The sequence below is a fragment of the Mus caroli genome, unplaced genomic scaffold (assembly GCF_978045245.1).
Source record: "Mus caroli unplaced genomic scaffold, Mus_caroli_1 scaffold_15, whole genome shotgun sequence".
Classification (NCBI taxonomy): Eukaryota; Metazoa; Chordata; class Mammalia; order Rodentia; family Muridae; genus Mus; species Mus caroli.
The window spans coordinates 90,202,269-90,228,362 of NW_028227270.1; the positions used below are offsets into that span (position 1 = coordinate 90,202,269).

Genomic DNA, 26,094 nt, shown 5'->3' on the forward strand with positions numbered 1-26,094 from the left:
TTGATTTGACCGACCCCTGTGTTCAGAGCCAGAGTGCTGGACTGCCTGGCGCAAGCTTGGTGGTCTTGATTGTAGCTGTCTGTTGTAGGTCCTGCATGTGAGAAGGTGACTAATATTCCAGCTGTCAGATGCTGTTTAGAGGCGGTGTGTGTGCTCTGAAATGATGATGCCTGCATTTCATCTAGAACTCCGTTGTTAAGGTGCCATGGTGCTCAGAGGGTAGTCTCAGGACCTCATCTCACAATGAAAGCTGGCTGTCCTTTCAATCTAAAAACAGTGGATCTGAAGGCTTTCTATTCTAGTCACTGCACTTAGACTACTAACTCTAGAGAAGAGAAATGAATGCAGTTGTTTAAACCCAGACAAAACAGTGGCTAAGAACTGAGACAGTTTGTGAAATAAAATCCAGTTTAAATAGATAGGCTATAAATATTAAAAGCAGGGAAAGAATTCTTGGTGTCTTTTAAAAAAAATGGCCTTTATACACATGATCTGTATCGAGGACTGGGAGGGCCTCCTTTGGACTTCAGTTGTTACAATATTAGTGTACAGTCACCCTGGCAGATGCTGCTCTGGGAATGAAATGAAATGACTCAATGGGAGGGCTCAACCTTCCTCAGAGAGCTGGCATTCCCAGATTCCCTCCCTGGTCCCTGGGTCCTGACCCAGAAGCTCAGATATGACCTTTGGGATTTTTTTACATTGAGGAAAAGTGTCAGGAGAGAAAAGCAGTGTTTTATGTTGGAAAAACATAAGCATTTTTAGTTTTTTAAAATTTCATGATTTATGTACGTTATAAGACCTGATTTTGAAGGTTTAAATACAGATGCAGGATTTGAGTATTGTGTTCTTTTTAGCCTAAACTGAGTGACTATGCCATTTCTGGTGCCCTAGGTGCACACCACTCAATACTCTGAACCATTGCACAAGTTAAACTTTTTCCACCGCCTGAGGATTGGTCTCTAGGAATTCCTATGAAATAGGTCCAAAATTAGAGTATGTCTTAAGGTTTCCTGGCAGGAAAAGCCTTTGGTTAACCCCCTGCTGGGATTCTCAAACAGGACTTTGAAAGGTGGCCTTCAAAGGTGTCTTCTTCTTTGTTCCTAAAATGGCTTGAGTTTAACTCTCTGAGCAGCTGGCTGTCTGGTAAACTGGGGGAAAGGCCGTCAGCTTGGTCTTGCGTCTTTGGATCTGTGCTCTAGTTAGGGCTTCCACAAGGACTTCCTAGAATCAGAGCTCAGTGAGGGGCATTTAGAAGAGGAGCCAAACTTATGTAAGCAATGAGTTCTTAAAAATAGACACACAACAGAAGGAAGAAACATTCGCACATGGCTCAGGGTGTCTTTGAAGACTTGGAGGGGACATGTCACACCTGACTGGCTTTTTCTCAGTGTTCACAGTGGTGAGTGGGCTGCAGGCAGTGAGCTGCTCAAAGTGCCTCACAGCTCCGCATGCACAATCCCCTGGGTTTGATGCACTGTAAACCAACCAGCCAACAAAATAAGATGTTTTAATGATTTCAAACATCTAGTAGATTGTTAAATACTCACTGATAAAACTAAAGATATTTGTCCAAAAACTTTAAGATACAGAGGGTTTCATTTCCAACTGAAGCTCATTCAGTAGTCAGGATCTACAAATGAGCTATGCTTTTGTTGATATTTATCTAAATATAGCAATTATCTTTATGTACACATTTTTCTCCATAAGCATTTTAAATAGATAGGTTGCTAATACAATTCTAATGTTTTCCTAATGGAAGAGTAGGGTAGTTTCCATGTATTAGAGTAAATTGCACTCCTCATTAGGAAACTGTTGGCTTCACTGAATTTTCTTTAGAGTTACAAAAAAAAAAAATTTCCATAGTTAAGACAGTAGACATAAGTTATTCACATATTAAATACTTTTTAAAAATTATAACTTTTACTTTAAAGTTATAGTGTGGTTTGTACATTAGGAAGGGTTCATTATGGAGTTCATTTCCTGGAGACTGAAACACTGAGACTGAGTGAGTGACTCTCAGTGTTTGCTATAGCACGCCCTGAATGATAGCCCTTAGAAGGAGAAGGAAAGAGAAGACACTACTGGAGCAAGTGCAGGGGCGATTCAGGTTGGTCTGCATCTTTTTCCTACAGCTAAGTCCTCTGGTATTGGGCACATAACCCCTAGGCAGTATGGAAGTGTCTAGTAGCAGACTCCTTGGAGGGATTCCTTCACCTGGACCGTTGTTTTTTTACATGCCGTAATAACAGTGTGTTTTAAATTGGCTTTAGAAGAGGGAATGTTTGGCAGGATTTGGTACCTGTTTTAAGTCTGGGAGCTCTACGGGGCTGCACAGGATAAAGTGGATGCAGGAGAGGGAAGCACAGGACAAGTGCTGAGTCCAAAGCAGCATTCTTCTCCCCAGCCAAGGGAGGGCAAGGGTTTCTATTCTCCTCTCTCTCTGTGTGTCTGTGTGTGTGTGTGTGTGTGTGTGTGTGTGTGTTTGGGTTTTCAGAAGCAGGAAGAAAGAACATCATGAATTGGATTCAGAGTGCCCACATTAGAAATTGTTCCTATGTCTGAAAGTAGCATAAGTGTATATAAACAGTTGTATTTGCCAGAATACAAATTAACAATTTTTAAAAACACAATTGATTGTAGATTTTGAAATATATATATATGTATTTTATATATGTGTGTGTGTATATATATATAAAATTTGGTGACTTTTAGTTTACTTTTCTGTTGCTGTGATAAAACACTGACCAAAGCTAATTGTAGGTAGAAGGAAGGCTTCATTTCAACTGATGAATTATAGTCCACCGTTGAGAAGTCAGGCAGGAACTCAGCAGGGGCAGTCAGGAACTATGGAGCAGAACGAAAGCAAGAAGCCCTGGAGGAATGCTGTTTACTGTCTTGCTCAGCTTAGTTTTTTATACAAGCCAAGCCCATCTGCCCAGGGGTGGCAGCCCCCACAGGCCCTCCCATGTGAACCATTAATCAAGAAAATGTTCCACAGACTTCCTACAGGCCAGTGCGATGGAGGCATTGTCTCAATTAAAGTTCTTCCCAGATAACTTTTTGACTTGTGTCAAGTTGACAGAAAACTAACAAGCAGAATGAGAATTTTACCTTTCAAATAAAAATAAAGACCAATAATTTTCACCAGTAACTTAGGCACTTTTTAAAAAGTGGTTAAGGCTTTATGAATTAGGTGTGCCTTTTCAGTGGTGTTTCCGGTCTGCACAGTAGAGTAAGAACTGTTGTGTGTGCCACAGGGAAGAACTGGATCTTGTTCTCTCATCAGGAGACCTGCTCACCTTTTTGTTTTACACAGATAGATCACCAAGGCTTTGTCACAGGAGCTCTTCTTTGGGTTGCCCCCTGCAGCTGATTCTCTGTGGCTTACTGTACAGCTTGAAGACTTCTTGCAGTGAGGGCCACTTCCACTTGGTGCTAACTAATCCTGTCCTTTCTTCCTAGTAGAAAGTAAGGTTTAACAGTAAATGTCGGGTACGCCCGGTTTAGAACATGTGCAAGGCAACAGTAAAACGGTGACATTTGCAGGTAGTTGTCTTGTTCTGTATTATCCGATGTTTATAGCTCTCTGACTGCATAATACAGAAAGGTTTCCTCAAAAGCACAGGTTACCCTTTTTGGCTACTCCTATACCTACTTTATTACAAACGATTTCACTGGCCAGGGGCTCTTCTAGCGTCTTGAAAGTTCACTTCTTTAATTTTGTATTCAAAATTTATTTCCTTTTTTAAACTGTTGTTTTGATGTTGAAGTACACACCAGAAATGTGGCCTAGAACCCAATTGGGAAGCTCAAATGTGAGTGAGGCAAACTGCATGTTGACTACGTCCTTTGGGTTAATTTGGATTAAATTATTCCCTTGAAATTGAGGAAACTGTTCTGTTGGAGCTCTAATATATAGAATCCGAAGATCAAAGAGCATTTTTATCTGTTGACACAGGTCGAATTCATGAGGAATTTGTAATTCTGCCTTGATACACCCACCCCCACCCCAGCCTTGGCACTGAAATTCCTCTGTGTGGTGCTTGAAAGGAATCTGCCTCTGCCTGGAGGCTCCTGGGCCTACATGTTTGGTCAACAAGCAACAGTGGGTGGTCGGGCTGCAGAGCAGGACAAGGACCCGCTGTGCACAGGAAAGTGTGTTCAAAGGTGTTTAAGGGTGGCAAGGAAGTAGGCTGCCCTCCTGAATCTGGGGCCGTGGATCAGTGTCCTCCCCCTCAACCCCCACTATTGTAGACTGTGAGAAACTTGCTACAGGAGGCATGGAGACACAGTGAAGGTGTCCCCTGGCTGCGCAGCTGTAGGCTTTATGGACGGAGCCTGCTAAACAACGAAATATTTGCATTTAAAAAAAGGAAAATCCTTGCTTTTAAAAATGAGATACATGATAATCAAGATATATGACACATGCTAAAGTTTCCTTTCCTTTTTATAGAATCTCCTAGAAGTTCTATTGCTATTTGAAGCTGTTTCAGGTTCACGCATTACGTTTGTGAGCTTACAAGTGCTCTTTCTGAAACAATTAAAAGCTGAAGCCCTTTTATCTAATGGAAATTTCACAGTTTGTAAGAATCAGAAATGTTTCAAATTTATAGCAAATGGTGACAAATGATGACATGACCAGGACTGACTGACTTTAGTGACCCTAGGAACACATCCACTACTTCTAAACCAAACTTCCAACTGGTTTTTTCTTTTAGTAAAACAAGATTTCTGTTCTGTTTTATGTTCTTTCAAAAGTAATTTCCAGATTTAATGTTTGTTTTAATTTGTTCTGCATACTTCACATTAGAAGGAGCATAAAGAATGTTGCTTCTTGAGGTTATAGAAAATTTAACTGGAAAAATAAGATGCCAACTTTTGATTGTGTATGAGTTTAATGGTAAGTATCTTACAGGGTCTTAGACATGTGGTCAAATTATCAATTGATACTAGATGTGGAAACTGAAGGATGCGGCTAGACGTGAAGCTTTACTCCTAAAACTGTGGTGGTGTTGTCTCCCTCCTGCATGGACTTTCAGAGGGACGCTCTCTCTGTGCTGCAGGATTCTGTACCTGCTTGAGCTTTCCAGAGTCATCTGCATGGTAGTTATGCAGCAGATCGCTTCTACAGATCCATAGTGAAGGGGGTTTCAATCTTATGAGTCATTCATTCATTCAAGGAGTAGTTGCGATTCATGTTCAATGTGACCTGGTAAACTTTATACCTGCAATCAAATAACAACTGCCAATCAAAATGCATGCTTTCCACTTTGTTCATGGTTTGCACTTTGCACAAGTGATGCAAAACTTCAGATTGAAACTCCCTCCCAGTCATAAAATAATTATTTTACAGCTAGGAGGGTTTCATAGTTGGAAAGCATTCATCTTTGTAGCTCCAATTTTCAATATAGTAAGCTGCTACTGAGAGCCATGGGCTTTTTCTTCATATGAATCCCTACTGCTGTTCCTAATGTGGAGACACTTAGTAAATGCAGTCGCCTCATAATTGACAGTCAAGTTTTCAAAGTTCCCTGTGGGCTGCAGATGTAATGCCAAAGTACAGTAGAACCAGTCCTTATCCCCAGTGCTGCCAGGAGCTGCCTTCCCCAAAGCACCACTCACCAAAAACTTAAAAAGTTTTGCTTTTTGACAAATATTATGTCTAAGAAAACAATTGATTTGTTAAAATTAATGTTAACTTAGGTTGAAAAGGATGGGGCCAAATGTGGTTTTATGTCACTACAGAAAAGGCCAGTGCAAACGCTAAAGCCTGAAATGTGTGGTGATGGAGAATGGTGTCCTCAGCTGATTCCCAGTGGCCAGGTCTCTGAGCTCTCAAAGAAAATATACAAAGTGACACCATCTTCAGTCGTATATGTTTTTGTAAAAAGATGATTTTATTTTAAATTACGTATGTGTATGCAAGTCTGTGTGTGAGTATATGCACATGGATACCAGTGTCCAGGAAGCCGAAGAAGGAACAGAATCGCCCTGGAGCTGGCCCCATGTGGGTCCTGGGAACTGAACGCGGGTGTCCCACAAGAGCAGCCAGTACGCTTCGTCACCCATTGTCTCTTCCATCCTAGTTGTGTGTGCTTTGTATAATAAACAGGTTCTTTCAAGCTTCTTGTATCGTATCATAAGGTATAAATGAAGAAAAGGTTGACTTTTGTAGAGAATTTTAAAGTCTTACGCTGATTCTATAGTTTACACACACACAAAAGGTATTTCTCTTGTTCTTCATTGTCCTATACAAGTACTCATAATCAAAACAACTCATCTGTAATCATCTTGAGAAATAAAAGTATTAAGCCATGTAATTGAAGCTTTCAAGGGATGTCAGAATCTGCAAGGCCTTTTGATTTTTGACATGATAATAATATGTGATATATGGTTTGTTTAAAATACACGTCTGAATAAATTTCCTCGTAAACTCATACCGCCCCTGGCATTCTGTAACACACTGTGACACCTTTGGTCAGAGGAAAGAAACTAAACCTTGAGAAGAGAAACTCTAGGTTAGTGTCTGCCACTGAGCTGGAGGGTTTAAAAAGTGACTCTCAATCTTCCTAATGAGTGCTGCGACCCTTTAATACAGCTCCTCATGTTGTGGTGACCCCAGCCATAAAATTATTATTGTTGCTACTTTATAACTGTAATTTTGCTACTGTTATGAAATATAATGTAAATGTTTTTGAGAGCTAGTTGCCAAAGGGGTCAGGGCCCACAGTTTGAGACTTAAACTCAAACTTGCTTAAACTCTTACATGTAGCCCTGCAGCGCCACCTTCTGGTCACTCAGCTCACATGTTTACAGAGATCATTCTGAGTGGCAGTGTGACCTGCTGGGCATGCGCTGCTTCAGGTACCTGCCTGCCTGAGTTATTGCTGGTGATGCTAATTACCAAGTAAGCAGTTCTTTCATGTGTCGCTAGCAGAGCACCAGTGTGGTGCTTTCTGACAGAACAGAACATGTTATTAATATCATTGTTAAAGAAAATGATGAACCAATCATTTTGAAAGTTTCAAAATTCAAGCCTTCCTAAACTACAAATATTATCAAACCATATAACTTAAAGTCAAAGTACCAGTTAAGGAGAAAAACATTTTTTGAGGATCCACTTAAGAGATGCTAATTCCAATATTTGTAGAAATGTAGATAATATATTTTCATGAGGCTAGAAAATCTTTCCTACTTAATCATAAATGTATAGCCTTAGATCCCACGAAAATAATGTGGAATATATATTCATAAAATAAAAACATTTTGTGATGTTTTAAGTGTCCATATTTACACATTATGAACTTTCAGATATTTTTAACATGTTACTAAGCTTAAGCCCCTTTATCTTTCTGGTACATCAGGAAATTAGTGTTTTGATATTAATTTCTTCTATATTTAGTAACAGTGAAGACTGTATAAACTACAGTGTGTAAAATGTCATAAATGATGAAAATTTCCACACATTTTCCATTTACTATGGAAAGAAATCAATTTCAGATAGCTTTATCCTCTCTGTCTGAATTCCTTTTGCCGGCAGTGTTACAGAAGCTGTGCAGAGGCAGATGTCAGGGAAGAGGCTTCAAGCCTGCTCAGTCAGATTCAAAGTTAGTCATGGGGGTAAAGCCCAGGCAGCAGATTCCATCCACAGTCAGGATGGAGAGAGCAAGGAGGCCTTGTGTTCGGCTAGCATGCTCCTTTCTGTGCAAGCTAGGACCCAGTATCAGAGAACAGTACTGCCTACTTTAGCATGTGCCTTCCCACCTCACCCAGCCAAAATAACCCCTCTCAGTGTGGAGGAGACTTGCAAGTCCATTAGTATCAACTCTCGTACTTATTGTTTGCAGTTTTAAGCTTTGCATCCTGTACCACTCATTGTACTTTACATTCTGGATTGTAGAAGTCTTATATGTAATATGTTTTAACGTGGAAATAGTTCAGCAGCAGTTAGCATAGTCATCAGAACAGGGTCCACAAATAATGGTACTCCACTGAGGGAGGGAGGGAGGGAGGGAGGGAGGGAGGGAGGGAGGGAGGGAAGGAAGGAAGGGAGGGAAAGCAAGCTATCCAAGTGACAAAACTTTCATTGTGTAAAACCCACTGTAGAATGTAGCCAGTACTATATCATGTTTGGTGATGCACAGTGACAGGAAGTCATGGGAAAGGTCCTGTTCCTTCTCACTGTGCTCTCTGAATAGCAGCTTCAGTTATATTGAGCTGCTTGTTAATTGACTGCCCCAAGTCAGCCAGAATCCAAAGTCCTCCAGAACAATGCACATACGATTGCTCAGTAAATGCTTGTTAGATGGTATTGAATAGCTGTCATCTGTGTTGCCATAGAAATATCACCTTATTCTCATCAAATTATTATTTTAATTTATAAATGGTACTTTTCCTTAGAACTTGAAAATATCCATATGCTTTTAAAATTGAATTATAAACAGTTTTTAGTAAGTAACTTGAAATCAGTCACTCATATCCTGAGGGAGTAGTCTGTGAAAGGTCCAGACGTGGGGAAGAGAGAAAATACTCAGTTCTTTTCCCCGAGGAGACGGTGAGCTGCCTTGGAGGTGAGCAGCACAAGCTGTTGACGGACAACGTGAAGTTGGCAGCATGAAGCACATCCCCAGGGATGGTGGAGGCAGCACAGGAGGAAAGCAGTTTGAGTTGGGGCAGCACTGGCCAGGCAGTAGCTGTGGTGGTTGCATCATTAGAGATAGAAGTTTACATGGATGAAGAGGAGTGAGCATGTGTGAGCTGTGGCCTTTGTGTGTGCAGAGGGACGAGAAGCATGGCCTGGAAGATTGTGGGTTTCTAGCTAAGCATGGCTCTTGTTTTGTAGCCATTGAGTTCTTAATGTCTGCTTTTGCAGTGTCGCCACACCTGATTTTGCTGCATGCTTTCTCAAACTACACATTAATTCCACCATGCTGTCTCTTAGAACTTGGTATTAAGCCAGAATGGTAGGTCGAGTTATCCACATGTAATATAATGAAACTGACTTTATAAACCTATTTAGGGCTACAGGTAGTTTGGTGGCAGAACTTTTACTTGTGTGCCTGGACTTAATCCTCAGGACCACAAGAAATAGAAGAACAAAAGCTATTTGTGGAAATGTTTACTTTCATTCTTTACTTAAAAGAGTGAAATGGTTGAGCAAGGAAGAGATGTAAAGAAGCACTAGTCTAGATTAAACTACACAGAATGCCATCTCTCTTCCAGGTAACCCAGGCCCGCACAGCCCCATGCTCGACCTAGACAACGATGTGCGCCCCTCGGTGCTGGGCCACCTCAGTCAGACAGCGTCACTGAAGAGGGGGAGCAGCTTCCAGTCTGGCCGAGATGACAGTAAGTTATCACCCCTACTTCCATGTGCTCCTTCAGACTTGTATACTTTGAAGGGATTTAGTGAAAGGGCTCCATTTCATACTCTAGAAAATTGACAGGTAGTAAAAAGATGAGAGAGAATACGATGCTCTCATGTTCCCCATGCTTCGCGGAGTAAGCCCTGGAACCACACCACTTTGCACAGGCCTGGATGACCAAGCACCAGTGTGTTAAGTACTGAGGGCCTGGATGACTGAGCAACAGTAAGTACTTGTGGCACATCTAGCACGACAGTGTCTGTCTGACAGCACTGCCCGGAGCCATGTCAGTCTTCTCCACTGCTGTGAACCGGCACAAAGTTACTGCCCTAGTTACCAACCACTCTGCCCTGAAAGATCTGCTGAACTCAGCTTTTGGAATCAGTTTGCTATTTTTTAAAAAATAGTTTTCCAGTAGTTTTCTCATAAAATGGTTTCAGCTTTAATACTTATTGGATTTAAGAAAGGACCTAAATTTACTTTTTGCTCCTGTTATGGTTTTTCAAATAATGTTTTGTTTTTTAGTCAGCAAGAAGTCAAGATCATTTTCATGATCAGCTGCTTTGAGACTAGTGTGTGGTGAGTGTGTGAATCTGAGGGATTCCTATATGCATGGGTAGAGTGCACAGGGAGATGTTCAGAGCTCTGCCAGCTTCACAGGAGTGTGGTTCTATCCATGCTGCTTTCCTGGATTTCCCAGCAAAAAAGGCAGGTGCTCCGGGTGAGTGTTCCACAGTAGCAGTGCAGAGTAGTGGCAGTGCTCCGGGTGAGTGTTCCACAGTAGCCATGCAGAGCAGTGGCAGTGCTCCGGGTGAGTGTTCCACAGTAGCCATGCAGAGTAGTGGTAGTGCTCCGGGTGAGTGTTCCACAATAGCTATGCAGAGCAGTGGCAGTGCTCCGGGTGAGTGTTACACAGTAGCAGTGCAGAGCAGTGGCAGTGCTCCGGGTGAGTGTTACACAATAGCCATGCAGAGCAGTGGCAGTGCTCCAGTGAGTGTTCCTCAGTAGCTGTGCAGAGCAGTGGCAGTGCTCCAGTGAGTGTTCCTCAGTAGCAGTGCAGAGCAGTGGCAGTGCTCCGGGTGAGTGTTACACAGTAGCCATGCAGAGCAGTGGCAGTGCTCCAGTGAGTGTTCCTCAGTAGCAGTGCAGAGCAGTGGCAGTGCTCCGGGTGAGTGTTCCACAGTAGCAGTGCAGAGCAGTGGCAGTGCTCCAGGTGAGTGTTCCACAGTAGCCATGCAGAGTAGTGGCAGTGCTCCAGTGAGTGTTCCTCAGTAGCTATGCAGAGCAGTGGCAGTGCTCCAGGTGAGTGTTCCACAGTAGCCATGCAGAGTAGTGGCAGTGCTCCGGGTGAGTGTTCCACAGTAGCAGTGCAGAGTAGTGGCAGTGCTCCAGGTGAGTGTTCCACAGTAGCCATGCAGAGCAGTGGCAGTGCTCTAGGTGAGTGTTCCACAGTAGCCATGCAGAGCAGTGGCAGTGCTCCAGGTGAGTGTTCCACAGTAGCCATGCAGAGTAGTGGCAGTGCTCCGGGTGAGTGTTCCACAGTAGCAGTGCAGAGTAGTGGCAGTGCTCCAGGTGAGTGTTCCACAGTAGCCATGCAGAGCAGTGGCAGTGCTCTAGGTGAGTGTTCCACAGTAGCCATGCAGAGCAGTGGCAGTGCTCCAGTGAGTGTTCCTCAGTAGCTGTGGAGAGTAGTGGCGGTACTCGGAACAAGTGTTCCACAGTAGCCTTGCATAGTGGCGGCAGTGGTCAGAGAGCTGAGGGGTGGAGTGATGGTGCTTTGAAATACTCCTCTTGAGACAGTGCCTTGTGACTGCTACAGTCAGGCAACTCTTCCAGTGCTTTAGTGTAAAGAGCTCGGGAGAGAGTACACAGTAGTTAACAGCCCTTGGCGCTCTTGCAGAAGGCACGTGTGTGGTTCCCAGAGCCCAGGTTCACATATGTCTGGAACTCCAGTTCTAGGGGATCCAATGCCCTTGTCTCCTTTCCATTAGCATCAGGCTGGCTGTGGCATGTGTGTTCCAGGCAACATGGTGTCTGCCATTAGTAGTTAGAGGTAGTCAGTTACTTTTAGGGAAATAGCCCTGTTGTCCATGAACTGCTTCTTGGTAGACTTGCCTTATGTTGAACTTGTCTGTTCTAGAAACTGAAGGCAGAGCATGCCCAGTTAGTCAACAGTCCACATAGATCAGGTCAGAGGTGATTGATAAGCACACGGATAATCTTCAGACTTTCACCAGGGAGTGTAAAAGTTTACAACACCCTTAGATATAAAGAACCAAGTTGGGAACAAAATTAAAAATGGGGGGGACTGGGGCCCTGGGGCAGAATGAAAGGAAAAAGATGCCCACGCCCTACCTGTTTCCCTATTCTTTGGTCAGTCTGACATGGGAAAGCTTCTATCTATCCTATCCACTCATCCCTGGGTGGGTGTTCCTCTATCTCACTCTTCAGGGGGTGGTCAAGGGGCAGCCCTGCCTGGGGACCCCCCCCCTTGCCCCCGAGCTACTTTGCTAAAGCCACCAGGGTTGTGGGAGAGAGGGAAGAGGGAAGAAGTTCCCAACACTGACCAGAGTGCGCAGTGGAACTTGAAGGAGCAGAGCAGAGACTCTATGGTTTTAGAGCTTTATTATAGAAATGCAGGGGAAAGAGAGAAGGTAGAAAGGAGGGAGGGAGGGAGGGAGGGAGGGAGGGAGGGAGGGAGGGAGGGAGAGAGAGAGAGAGAGAGAGAGAGAGAGAGAGGAGGAGGAAAGAATAAGACGAAGAGAAAGGGAAGAGGAGAGAGAAGTGAGAGAAAAGAGGGGTGAGAGGACAAAGGAATAAGAGAGGTATGGGCTGAGCACCCCTTTTTATGGTCTTCACTGTTGCTAGGGAACTGGGGAGGAGTTTAGCCTGTAGGTCAGAAGCTTGAGCCATTGATTACATGACTACTGACCATGCTTCTCTTGTGGAGGCTGTGGGAGGTGGTACCTTAGGCAGGGGCCGGAGTTCCAGGAGCATGAGGGAACGCCTACAATGTCATGTAGGTGAATTATGATCATCGGGGTTCAGACCTCAGCTCAACTAGAAAGCAGCCTGCAATTCCCCACAGGACCATGCCTTTTACTTAAGAGAATGAGTTTAAAACTTCCCCCCACAGTATAGAAATGCTGATGTGCCCTACCAGGCAGAGGCCCTAAGCTGGCAAAAGGAAGTTTCCATGCACATGAAGTCTTCACTCTGGTTCATAGGATGGCAGTTGTAAAAGGCCCACAAAGCCCCAGGGTTTGTTCTATGTGGTCTTGGGTTTGGGGCTTGTCTGTTGGTAAGATTTTAAAAAGCTGCTGCTTTCATGGTTCTCTGAAAGTGGCCAGGAACCTTTGCATGTATGTAACGATGTCCTTCTCAGCATTGCCTATAGCTGCACTTTCTGACCCAGTGATTCTTGTGGGATTTATTCTTACTGCATAAGTGCTGAATGAGGAGGATTTCATTTAGTGAAAGTGAATAATTTCAAATGAAATAGTCTGCAGAAATGCTTTCTGTATGAATATGAAACTCAGTGATGAGAAGTCCAGAGAGCCAAACTGAAAAATACAGCAATTTCAGGACTTTTGACAGTGAAGAGAGCATATTTATATTTGCTTCCATATATAAAAAGCACTTAACAAAGAATTATTAAAAAACCTGTTCACAGCTCTTTATCAACAGGCAAATGGGGGAGAGACATTTTAAAATAGATCTGCTGCATCCCTCTCTCATTGGGATACAATGCCAGCACTTTTTGTCTGTTTTTCTTTATTTCTGTTTACCTGGACTCTTTCTCTGCTTAGGATAGAACTCATGGTATTATGTGTTCTACACAAGTTTCAGACACTGAGCCAAAAGGCAACCCTGCCTAGGAATACCTAGTTTCCCTTGGGCCCTCCTTATTACTTAGTTTCTTTGGGTCTGCAGATTGTAGCATGGTTGTCCTGTACATTATGGCTAATGTCCACTTAAAAGTGAATACAAACCATGCGAATGTTTCTGGGTCTGAATTAGCTCACTCAGGATGATAGTTTCTAGTTCCATCCATTTGCCTGAAAATTTCATATTTGCCATTGTTTTTAATAACTGAATAGTATACCATTATGTAGATATACCACATTTTCTTTATCCATTCTTCAGTTGAGGGACATGTAGGTTGTTTCCAGTTTCTGGGTGTGATGAATAAAGCTGCTCTGAACCTGGTGAGCAAGTGTCCCTTTGGTATGGCGGGCCAGCTCTTTGCTATAGTCACCCAGGAGGAAAGTGTTTTGCAGGCAGCTAGGTGGAGGCTTTCTTCTGTACTGGGAGGAGCTTGAGCACTAGGAGATATCCAAGCCCATACCACAGTGACACACTTTCTCTAACAACGCCACACCTCCTAATATCGCCACACTAGCAATCCTTAGGATAGGGTAAAGCACTGTCCTGTGAGGACTTGGCAGCTGCTCTCCCCTTCCCTGCTGCCTGACACTGCCAGTATAATGCTGAGAGAAGTGCCTCATCAGAAGGAAGAGGTGGGGGCAGGGTCCCTGTGTTTCAGTACAAATGTATTTATAGTGTTTTATTCTTTTACCCTTTAGCATGGAGGTATAAGACTCCCCACAGAGTGGCATTTGTTGAAAAATTAACCAAGCTTGTATTAAGTCAGCTGCCTAACTTCTGGAAACTCTGGATTTCATATGTTAATGGAAGTCTTTTCAGTGAGGTATGTATACACTTCTGACTCCAGATCACTGAATTTCTAGGCTTAATACTAAGGTTTTGGTCTTTTTAAAAGTCTTAGGTGTCTAGTACCTTTACCAATTTTTTCATATTTAAAAAAATTAATCAACTTTATTTTTAAACTGGTAAGCAAATAAATACATCATATACCAAATTAGACATTTTCACATTTTTAAAGATTCATTTAAAAAATCTTGGTGATCCTTGAGTTTGCTATGTGATTGAGACTTAGTTTTCTTATCTGTAAACATAGAAGAGCAAAATTCTCTTGTACCACAGTGGTTCTAAGGGTAAATGAGATGCACATCGAAAGAGAGGTCAAGGAAGTTGATTTAAAGATTCAGAATCCAGTGGAAAATTGTGTGGATGTTTAATGTATGACCAAGCAATGAAGAACAAGGAGGCCACTGCCCTGGGGCTCAGATCTAAGTTTCCCAATGGAAAGAATTTAGTAGTCACACAAGTTATCCAGCCCCTGTCTCTGAATGAGTGTTTTATAAATCATTGCACTTTCAGAGTCAACATTAGTGAGTATAGTTTTAATATACAGATCTAGTTTCATCTACATGTACACATTGAATCTTCTCAGTGCTGTGTTTTGAGATGCTATCCTTTCTCCAATGTGTATTTTGTTATCTTTGTCAAAAACCAAGTGGCATATAGGTACCTATAGGTGTAAACAAGATTTAGTAGTATTGGACAGTAGTAGACTGATGAACGTCTACAGTAGAACAAAAGATGTCAAAGCAGATGAATGCATATGAAATACCAGTCCTATAGAAAATGGTCTGTAAGTGCCATGTTAATTATTTCCACCCAAGTGTTTTTTTGTTTTTTTGGTTTTTTTCTGGCCATTTTGAGCCTGCCAGCCTGCCTGCCTGCATTTGTTTGTTTGTTTGTTTGTTTGAAGACAGGATTTCTCTGTGTAGTGCTGTGTAGACCAGACTGGCCTTGAACTCAGAGAGATCCACCTGCCTGAGTGCTGGGATTAAAGGTGTGCACGACCACCACCTGGCTGGATCATTTCTTATAGGTGGAAATTCCAAACACAGAGTGCTTGCTTCGTTTCTTTGTAGAGTCATAAAGTTTATCTTTTCTATCTCAGTTAAAAGAGAATATACTTCTTTATAGATCCTACATAGTTAGAGTAAATACATAAATATTTGGTTATAGGAAAAACTCTGCACGTTTTTGGGGCATTTATTCTATTAAAAAGCTTAAAAGCCACCACTGGAAAGTTGCAAAAAGCAGAAGGGTTAGAAAATGTACCTACTTGGGGACTGGAGAGATGGCTTAGAGGTTAAGAGCACTGACTGCTCTTCCAGAGGTCCTGAGTTCAATTCCAAACAACCACATGGTGGCTCACAACTATCTGTAATGGGGTCTGGTGCCCTCGTCTGGTGTGTCTGAAGAGAGCAATGGTGGTGCACTCATATGCATAAAATAAATAAATAAATCTTTAAAAAAACAAAGGAAAGAAAAGAAAATGTACCCACTCAGCCAGTCTATGAGTGAAACAAGAAAGTTCATTAAATGGACATAGGCACTAGATAATTGATATAAGAGAGCTTTAAACACTGTTCACTTTAAATGTCCTTTTATTTCTAAATTGTAGAACTGTCTTATTAAGAGCTCATTCATTACAAGCTTCTAACAGTTAAAACAATAGTCACTTCTTTAAACTATTTGGGCCCATGTGAATCAGAACAGTGAAATCTGCCGTTGGGCTCACCACAAACTGGTTTTGGTCTGATTGTGCAGGAAAGAACTGAGGCTTTAATTAACGAAATGGCTAATAATAATGTCTCACCTGTAAGTTCGCTTCAAACGTAGTATATTTTAAAGTATCAAATAATCCTTATACATTAGGAATCAACATTTTAAAAGTTCCAGGGCTTAAAGCACATTTAAATGTTATTAAAAGTTTAAAAAGTTTGACTTTCTTTTAAATAGGGCAGATCTTATGAACCCTCTGTATTCTATATTGGGGTTGCTCAGGTCTGTAATATCAAAACCATCAAAAACTGATGCTATCACACAAGACTCTCAGCCATCTGCTCTCCATTTTATTGACATTGGGTCTCCAGAAAAGAGCTCCACCAGGCTTTTTAGAATAGTGTGGCATGGCATGGCGTGGCATGGCATGACATGGCATAAGCACACAAACATAAGCATATGCTTAGCATAGCAGCTCTACTCTGGTGGCTGGCCAGTCTGTCACAACAAGACTTGATATCTAGGTGATTTTGGCAGGCATTTAGATCAGCACAGATTGAAGGTAGAGCTGCTTTTGAAAGCATGTTCAGAACAGTATCCTAACCACAGTGTGCCAGGTACTGACACATACACACACACACACATGCACATTGCTATACATGTGCACACACATAGTGTACATGCATAAATCCATCCTAAAATACTCAGATACCATGTAAATAAAACAATGGCTGAGATAAACTTTACTATCTTACCCTGTTGAAGTGATCAAATAAAAGTCAATTTTCAAAAACTCATCCTAATTCTGTGAGTGTGTATCCAAGGAACAAAGCTAGGCTTCTAATGAAAGTGGTCAGTGATGGGATAGGAGGAAAAGGGACTCAGAACATAATCTCTCACCTGAGCCTTAGCATACAAGAAGTAGGCAAAGGAACTCACAGGACACACATATTTCCAAAGGGAGGTTCCAAGGAGAGCCCTGGCATGCACAGTTCCTAGCGGGCTTGGGTGTCAGTGGATTGGGTTGAGGCTGGAGACACTGTGGGTCAGCTGCCTTTTGGAGAGAATCATGGGAGGAAACCATAGGTCTGTGTGTGTGCAGGCAGAATAGGAGTGAGAGAGGTGGCAGTGGGATTGGGGAAAAAGTAGTGGGTGTAGTTTATATTCAGAGGTAGTGTGCAGGTCTTGCTGGTGAATCATAGGGAGAAATCAAGACAAGTATTCAGATATAGCAATGAAACAGGCTTCTGGCTAAGCAGGTGCTATCCACAAAGTCTCTTTCTTGAAGGAAACCTGCCAGGTTTCTGGTTTTTAGTGTACTGCATGAGAGGATCCTGTGAATTAATACTTAGGAGATAATAGGTAATTTAAGATCCCGGTATAAGTCTCAGAGGTTTTGAGCTGCAAATCCCCGTAAGGGAGATAGTATTTGAAACTAAAGGCAAAATTAGTGGGAGGTAATAGAAGAGAAAAACATTTCTCATACTCAGATCAGACAATTGGTAGCTTTCAGAAGGCTGCTGTGTATCATCACTCCGTGAGCTGAACAAAGCAGAAAGCAGAGCAGTAGAGCTCTGTGGTTTGTCTGGGTGGGAGAGAGATACAGTGTGCTGTGGTACCTTCCTGGCTGTGGCGTCATCTCACCTGGGCACGTGGCCTTCATCCTTACAACATTTAGGCTAATCCTGCCATTTCCCTGCTTACTACACTTAATACACTTTGGTATCTTATATAATAGTATATAAAAGTATTTCTCATATGTGTTAAAAACAAAAGAGATGATCCATGTTGTGCAAAGAGATTGGACTGGCATAAGGCAGTGAACTCAGGAGTTAGCTTTTTAAGTGATTATATAAACTTTTAATTTATATTTTTAAGTTTCAAAGTAAAAGTATATTTGTACAAAAAAGAATGATGAAAGCTTCACAGCTTAACATGAAATCTTAAGTCATGTAAGTTAAAGGGTATGTGCTATGTATATGAGAACTTAACATGAAACTTTAAGTCATGTAAGTTAAGGGTATGTATATGTTTGGTACTGGTTCTTAATCATCAGAGCAGCCTAACCCTTCTTGTACTCATTCATGTCAGTGATGCCCAGCTCCATAGCTCTAGCATGTGTGGTATCTGTGCACATTTAGAAAGCATGACATATTCTCACATTGACTTCACAGGAATATTGTAATTATGTGTCTCTTAACTTGAAAGGTCTTTGACATGTCTTTATACTTGGTCAACAGTACCTGAAAACTTTAAACTGAACAGATACATTTTGTATTATGTTAATGGAGTATTAGAGTTTGTTCTACAGTACTTAATTTTGTTTTGCTTCTCTACCTGAAAAGGTCATCAGCTTGTCCTTTTAGGGCATTTTTATATAGTAGTATTTGGTTGTCAGAACATTTGTTAGTAAGAAACTAGCAGAAGTCCAGTTAAATAGATTCCTCTTAACTATGAAAACAATCTCCTGTACATTACATTAAATAAAAAAAAACATAGACTTTATGAGTAAATAGAAATAATTCTAAAATGATAGAATGTATTCACTCCTAAGATACACTGCGAAGAAGACAGTGATTTATAAATAAAAATAAAAGGACAGATGTAGTGCTTGTGTTTATGATAAATATTTACCAACTTCCTTTGGCACAGATGCTGTGTGCTCTCCATTAGCTCAGAGTTTACTCTCCCTTTGTTGCTTTGCCAGACAGTGAGATGTGACGGGAAGAGTACCGACCTGGGCACGATGCACCTTGTGGTTCAGTTGCAAGTTGAGTGTTGATGGGAAATGGCACACCTAATTCACCTACGAAATTTGTAGTCTCAGCTTGGTTCTTGAGTGTGTGCCTTGATTTGTAGCAGAACTTAGAAAGACGAAGGCAAACTCCTTTTGGAATAAGAAAGGTTTTGTTTCTGGTTATATCTTAACATTCATTTAATCAGGTTAAGTCTCATGTCTTTGTGTATGGATGCTAAAGCATTTCTTAACTTTTCTAAGTTATTTCTAAAAGAGAGCTAATTTTTTTTTGTCAATTTCTTAGACGGCTGAGAAGTCAGGCCAGAATGAAAGATCAAAGAATGTGAGGCAGAGACAAAACGATTTCAAGGTGAGTGAAGGGTGAGAATGCCGACTTCTCAGAGCACTCTCTCTCCCAGCGTTATTGAAGACTTTACAGTCAAGATACTGTCTTATCATTTAGAACAAACTCTACCAGGTTGATGACCATAATGCAGTTTTGCTTTTCATTTTCTAGAAAATGATTCAAGAAGTAATGCACTCCCTGGTGAAGCTGATCCGGGGAGCTCTACTCCCACTCAGCCTTCGAGAAGGGGATGGGAGGCAATATGGCGGCTGGGAGGTGCAGGCCGAGCTCTCGGGGCAGTGGCTCGCACATGTTATCCAGACCATAAGGCAAGTGTGGGCACGTGGGAGCCATGTTCATGGAAAGGCTCAGTGGGTTTACATGCATTTGTTTGTTGTAGTGGTTTTTAAAAGTCAACACCCCAGAGTAAGATATGCTATTTAACATGTCAGTGGGGAATTTATCTTCTGTCTCTCTGTCCTGAGGCTCCTATTTCTCACTTATAATCTAGCCAAGCAGTTCTTAAGCATGTCTGGTATATGTGCTGGATGAGAGCGTCATACTGTATGTGCACCCATCTGCTGCAGAGACCCTGTACTGTCCCTGCTGCGCTCATGCTGTCATTCCTGAGCTCCGTGAGGCATCCACACAGGACAGTCCAGGCAAGGCAGGGCTGCTCGGATCCCCGTTTTCTCACTTGTGTTTTATCTGTTTACCAGGCTAACATATGAATCACTGACCGCCCTGGAGATTCCCAATGACATGTTACAGATTATCCAGGACCTAATTTTGGATCTCCGAATACGTTGCATAATGGTGACATTGCAGCATACGGCTGAAGGTATCTTAGTTTTACTGGACAAAGTTACCTGAGCTGGCTTCTTTCCAGCTTCCAAAGCCTTGAAAATGAGAGAAAAGTAGTGTTAGAGAAATTTGCACCTATTTATTCATTTATATCTGTAGAATAGAATTTTTTCTTTTTTTTAAGTATCTTTTCAAAACAATTTAAGATTTAAGGCATTGCAGAAGTGAAGGTAGATGTACTTGAAACTAAGAATATAAGAATACCTTTATAATAAATTTTAAATAGAACCTGCTGGATATAGAAATTTATGTAAAATATGGTCCCAGGTTAAAAACATGTGGATATTTTCTAAGTTGATTTTAAAAGTCACATGAAATCAGAACACCGTTAGCAATGTTTCTATGAATATTAGAAATTATACATGCTTTTCTTTATATTTCCAGAATTTTCTATATAGAGCCACTGTCTTAGTTAGGGTGCTCTTGCTATGAGGAAACACTGTGACCACAGCACCTCTTATAAAGGAAAATATTTCACTGGGTCTGCCTTACAGTTCAGAGGTCTAGTCCATTAGCATCATTGTAGGAAGCATGGCAGTATGCAGGTAGACATGGTGCTGGAGAAGAAGCAGTTCTACTTCTTGATCGGTAGGCAGCAGGAGGTGAACTGAGCTGCTAGGCTTAGTTTGAGCATATGAGACTTTAGAGCTGGTACCCAGTAACCCACTTCCTCCAATAGAACCACATCTACTCCAACAAGGCCACACCTCCCAATAGTGCCACTCTCTCTGAGCCTATGGGGGGCATTTTCTCTCAAAACACTACATCCTCCAAAAGTTATTTTTTATAAGTGACCTTTAAAGTATTAAGTGTTTAAAAAAAACAAGAATATTGTTATAAACAGCATAGGCCAGTATCATGTTTCACCAGGGTTCTAAGTGGGGAAGGCCTTGCACTGTAGAATTGGAAGTTAAAACATGTGTCAAAGGAGAGAGAATGGAATGCAGGTAAGAAGCTAAACATTCCTCCCACCTGCACCTAAGCAAGCTTGCCCTGCTGAAAGTTTAGGTAGGCGTCACTCCACGTGAGAGGTAGCCACCATTCAGGAACCAGAGGGAGGGCTCAACACTGACTCTAAGCTACTCAGAGCAGAAATCCTGGAGGGCTCATTTTGCACATGTCTAGCACTGCTGCAAAGAGTACCGAGTAAGTAATCACTGTTGTGAGTAGCTTTTCTCCTGGTAGTGTATTGCATGTTAGACTATGTGAAAAAAGCATAACTAAATCCTCAAATCTACCAATACTGAGTTTTATCTCTGTTTTCATAAACATATGTAAACGATTAAAAGCTACAAACCTATAGATGTTTTTGTCTCTGTTGAAGTTCAGTGAGATAATTATACTAGAAAATATTTGTGTCCTTGTTTTCCATGTAGAAATAAAGAGATTAGCTGAAAAGGAAGACTGGGTTGTTGATAATGAAGGACTGACTTCCCTGGTAAGTTGGAGTTCTTCTTTATTAGTCATTAGTGTTTATTATATAGAAGAAATGCTTTATGTTAATAAGGATCATATTTGTTTTACACTATACTCTGGTTTCTAGAAATTATAAAGTAATCTTAAAATATCCTTTCCTGGAGTTAGTTTTACTGACTGCTGATCACAACCATCGAAGTTAGTGAAAGCAGGGGCTTAATTCACAGGTGCATGGCCTGTAGCACTTCTTCAGTCTGCGTTGCTTTTTTATTAGAGCGGGCTTATTTCCACATCACTTAGCAACTTAAGGGCTTCAGAAAATCAGTGTTGGGGACAGAAGAATGATGTTTGCTCCCAAAGCTGAAAATCAAGCAAGACAAGAAGCACAAACTGACATGTCTAGTCTAGAAACATCCTCTGTCCGAGGGGGTTGAGAATTACAAGAGCCTTTGAGAATAGGTCTTATAATTTTCCATGTTCTCTTGCCTGTTTGAAGGGTGCTCCTAGCAGTCTGATGGGGACCTAGTCACTACTGAAACAGAGGACACAAGACAGGGGTTGCCTTTTCCCCTCACACTGGCCAGACAGCTTGTCATGCGGCCAGCCAGGGTCACGTCTGCCTTTGTGACTGCTCAGGTCTCTGTGTGGCTCTCCTGGTGGTTCCATTGACTTACTCCTCTCAGGAAGAAAATAAAGCAATCTCTGAGCTGCCATAGCCACTGTCTTAAGAGGCTGCTGGCTAGAGGGTGTCCCCGCACCCCAGGAACAATGCTGCGCAGCAGCCTATGTGGCTTCTGCCAGTGTCCTTCATGTCCTCCTTTGCAAGGGAGAGAAAATAAATTGTGGGGAGTGGAACTTCCAGTTTCTGCCAAGAATAGAGTGGCTTTGCCCCACAAGTTTTACGCCATTGGTAATCCAGGGGCAAGAAACCACACAGCATCATCTTCCCTGCCACCCTGCATAGGCTCCAGGTAGACGGACTGACTTTGGAGGTACATATAATATATAGCTCGTCACTCTCTGAGATGTAGGAAAGACTATAAAACATTTTTTATATTGATTATATGTTAAAGTCATTTAAATACTTTAGTTTCATTTTTGTTGCTGTGTTAAAATACCCTAACCAAAAGTATCTTAGGGAAAGAAAGGGATTTTTTTGCTTACAGGTCCAGGCCACAGTCCGTCCTTGAGGGAAGTCAGGGAAAGGACTCCAGGCTGTTCCTTCAGTCAAGGAACTCACTTCCCAGCTGTGAAGTAAAGTAGGAACAGTGGAAAAGGTTCTTGATGACTGGAAGCAGACTTTTATTCCCACTAGCTTTCTTGTGTAGTTTGGAGCAGCTTGTCTAGGAGGGTGCTGCCCACAGTGGGCAGTGTCCCTCCTATATCAGTTAACAAGACAACCGTCTACAGACAGCCACAGGCTGATAGATCTAGGCAGCTGTTGATCTGAGACTGTCCTCTCAGATGGCTCTCTACTGTGTCAAGGGGACTGTTAAAGCCAGCAACAAAGAGATGCTGTGCTAAATGAGTTGTATTAAATGCTCTTCCTGAGCTGTCAGACATGGTTCCTGGACTATCTCACATTGCCTGTGTGGCTTATTCTCCTTGCACACGCCACGTTTCTGAGTGGTGCTGACATAGAGGCTAGTGTACTGCATTCCCCTGAGTCAGAACCAGTCCTAGGGAAGGCCGGGGATCTGTTTGGCCTTATCCCCCCTTAATATAGAAGGAGCAGGACATGCCTTTATAGTGTGGGCTTAGAAGTAAATGTGAGTCTGTATGCTATAGAACACTGTTCACTACAAAATTTTGAACAACAGATTTTATTTGTGACATTAATGCTATAGTAACTAGGGCCGCCATGCTAATTACTTGTTTGAATTGTTTCTTACTATATCTTAAAATCTCATTTAGACAACTGTTTATTAATCATAGCAATGTTAAAGAGTATGCTAAAAGAGAATGAGTGGCTATTAAGCACTGATGAACCAGGTGTAGGAAGCTAGATATCAGCTTATTGCCTATGTATGTATCTGTTCCATATTAGTTTTGTGCAAAGGAAAACAAAAAGCCGTATGTTCAGTTTGAGAAAGTTAAAAACTTTCTCAAAATTTCATTAAACAAAAAACTGAAGAACACTCAGTCCTTTAGCACAAAGCAGGTGCTAGCTTTAGCTCCTTCCCGATCAACCAATCAGCATGCAGAGCCTCCTGTGGCCTGCCCCATAGAGCAGAGTTCTGCTGGGTAGCCTGGGTTTTGTAGAGGAACTCTAGAAAATGACTAGACTGAATATTAGGGAACATGGTCCTGGTCTGTTTATAAAATGCACAGGATTAAAAAGAACTAAACCCAGTGGGTCATGTGAACAAACAGCTGAAGTGGTGCCTCTGGAGTCAGCTGAGTCACCCTAGTCAAATGCTGGTGCAGAAGGAAGCTGGCGTGGTGCTGGTGCAGAAGGAAGCTGGCGTGGTGCTGGTGAAGAAGGAAGCTGGCGTGGTGCTGGTGAAGAAGGAAGCTGGTGTGGTGCTGGTGAAGAAGGAAGCTGGCGTGGTGCTGGTGCAGAAGGAAGCTGGCGTGATGCTGGTGCAGAAGGAAGCTGGCGTGGTGCTGGTGAAGAAGGAAGCTGGCGTGGTGGGCTTGATGGCCCTTGTTGCTCTTCATCACAGAACTTTCTCAAGAGGAAAGGAAGGGCCAGACAAGTCTGCATCCCAGCTCTGCACACTTCAACCCACTGTGTGTGTGCACGCCGAGCCTCCGGAAGGGACAGAATAAAATTATTCTGTAAATGCATGCCCTCAACAGTTACCAAAGTCCCCCCCACCCCCACCCCCAGAGACTGCTTCTCCCTTCATGGAAGCCATGCTGCCAATTCACCGTCCTTCCTTGTGGCCCTAGGTTCCTGAGGTTTCCTGCCCCAACCTGTGCTATGCCCATATCTCTCCTCCTGTTCTCAGGGGCTTTGACAAGAGAAGAGCCTTGGGGTGTCTTTCTTTAGATGTATTTCTGAGTTTTATTTTTTCTGACTTAGTATATGTAGAAAATGTGTTCCATGACGTAATTGACCTTAAGGATCTTGTACCTCCTCTAGATGGTTGTTGTAACAGGACAAGAGGTGACCTGCCTAGAATTGAGCTCGTGACTAATATACATGCAATGTAGTGTTCAAGTGTGAGCAAACGCCTTAGCTTTGCTCTTGTCAGTGAGCATAGGCTTTTGGTCAGATTGTACCTTTGTTGTTTTCTGTTCATCCGGGGACTTGTCCTTTCGGCATATTCAGCTCCATAAGTAAATACATCTATTTAGCCAGTGCTGTCTGTGTTTGAAGATATTGTTCTTTTTTTTTTTTTCCAGCCATGTCAGTTTGAACAGAGCATTGTTCACTCCCTGCAGTCTTTGAAGGGTGTTGTCGATTGCAAACCTGGAGAAGCCAGCGTGAGTTCCTGTTCCCTTCCACCTGCTTTATAAGATCTTAAGAAATCCCTGCCTGGGAATAGCGATGGAGTCACGGTGTTGTCTCTTACTAACTGCACTCATTTAGTGACCTGCATAGACATGTGGAGTTCAGGTTCCAGGGCAGGCTGAGCAGGGTGAGTCCAGCAGCTGCAGGCAGACCAGGGTCCTTGTGGCCTGACTGAATTACTGACTTGGATATGGTCAGCCAACTGGGGATCAGTACCACCATAGGTAGACATCCGCCTACAGCCAGTGTGGTTTTCTGGGGTTTAGCTTTTAGGTTTCACTTGTCAGTAAAATGTTTTGTTTTCTCAGCAAAATCAAAACATTTTTTTTTTAAATCTGAATCCTTCTTCATAGGTCTTTCAACAGCCTAAAACGCAGGAGGAGGTTTGCCAGTTGTGCATCAATATCATGCAGGTAAGTGCAAACAGAGATGTAGGCTCCGAGCCATGCGTTGATTTGTCGCTCACCTTGTTTACATCACTATGAAATGTGGGTTCTTTCATAGTCTCCTCTGTATACATGAGAGTTTAGAGTAAGATGGGCTACATGTGAAGATTAATGTAGTTGTTGTTTTAGCAGTACTTGTGTGTGTCATTTCTAGTGTGTTCTCCTGTCTGTGTCTTAATGTACTTTGTATTCAGTTCCTTTAGATTGCAGAGTAAATTAAATGAAAATCGATTGCTTGTAATTCATCTAGAGTTGTAAAGTCGTTTGACTGGAACCAGTGCTTTGTGGGTACATAAGTAAAGTTGAGCATTTGTGGGAGTAAATAAAGAAAAGACAAAAATGACTTTCTCCTAAAATATATTCTTGAACATAGTAATGACTCAAGCAAGGTGCTATTAATATTTTGTCAGTTCTATAATTAGACATTGTTGGGGTATATATTTCTACCACGTAACATATGTACTCACCTATGCACATGCATACATACACACATTCTTATTAGACACACCTCTCCCCCAGACAGTTCTGCTTTAATTTATTAAAAATTGTTTTAATATTCAAACAGATTGATATCTGAAAAATTGTATCACTGAGACTCTATTTTTATCCAGGTTTTTATATACTGCCTAGAACAACTGAGCACCAAGCCTGATGCAGATATAGATACTACTCAGTAAGTAAATGTGGAATTGATCTCATTGGTGCATTTGTGGAATGCAAACATTTCATACTGAGGTTGGGTCTCACAGGAAGCCTCGGTTGTCATGACCTTATTATATGCTTGGCTGCTCCCTGTCTCTGTGCTCCCCAGCCTTCTGAGTCCTCCTAACTCTTGAAAGACACTTGTAGTTCTCTACCAACACTATTGCATGGAGCATCAACATAGTGTTGCTGTCCTCCTTTCTATGGCAGGCCGTTGTCTGGTGGACACTCAGTCTGTGAATCTCCTGTGTGCTGTCCTGCTGGATGACACTGTGCATGTAGAACCCTTTGTGCACCTAAGACTCCTGCTT

The 26,094-nt window shown here is 42.1% G+C and overlaps 1 protein-coding gene across 3 annotated transcripts in view; it reads left to right on the plus strand.

Moving 5' to 3' along the window:
• Positions 1-26,094, plus strand: part of Exoc2 (exocyst complex component 2) — a 171,886-nt gene that overhangs the window by 85,502 nt on the left and 60,290 nt on the right. For all 3 annotated transcript variants that reach the window (XM_021180205.3, XM_085831196.1, XM_085831195.1), the window contains exons 12-20: positions 9,226-9,351; positions 13,955-14,079; positions 18,854-18,919; positions 19,067-19,224; positions 19,615-19,736; positions 21,136-21,197; positions 24,527-24,607; positions 24,989-25,048; positions 25,693-25,754. In XM_021180205.3, coding sequence (XP_021035864.1) covers positions 9,226-9,351; positions 13,955-14,079; positions 18,854-18,919; positions 19,067-19,224; positions 19,615-19,736; positions 21,136-21,197; positions 24,527-24,607; positions 24,989-25,048; positions 25,693-25,754 — 862 coding nt within the window. The remainder of the gene's footprint in view (positions 1-9,225; positions 9,352-13,954; positions 14,080-18,853; positions 18,920-19,066; positions 19,225-19,614; positions 19,737-21,135; positions 21,198-24,526; positions 24,608-24,988; positions 25,049-25,692; positions 25,755-26,094) is intronic.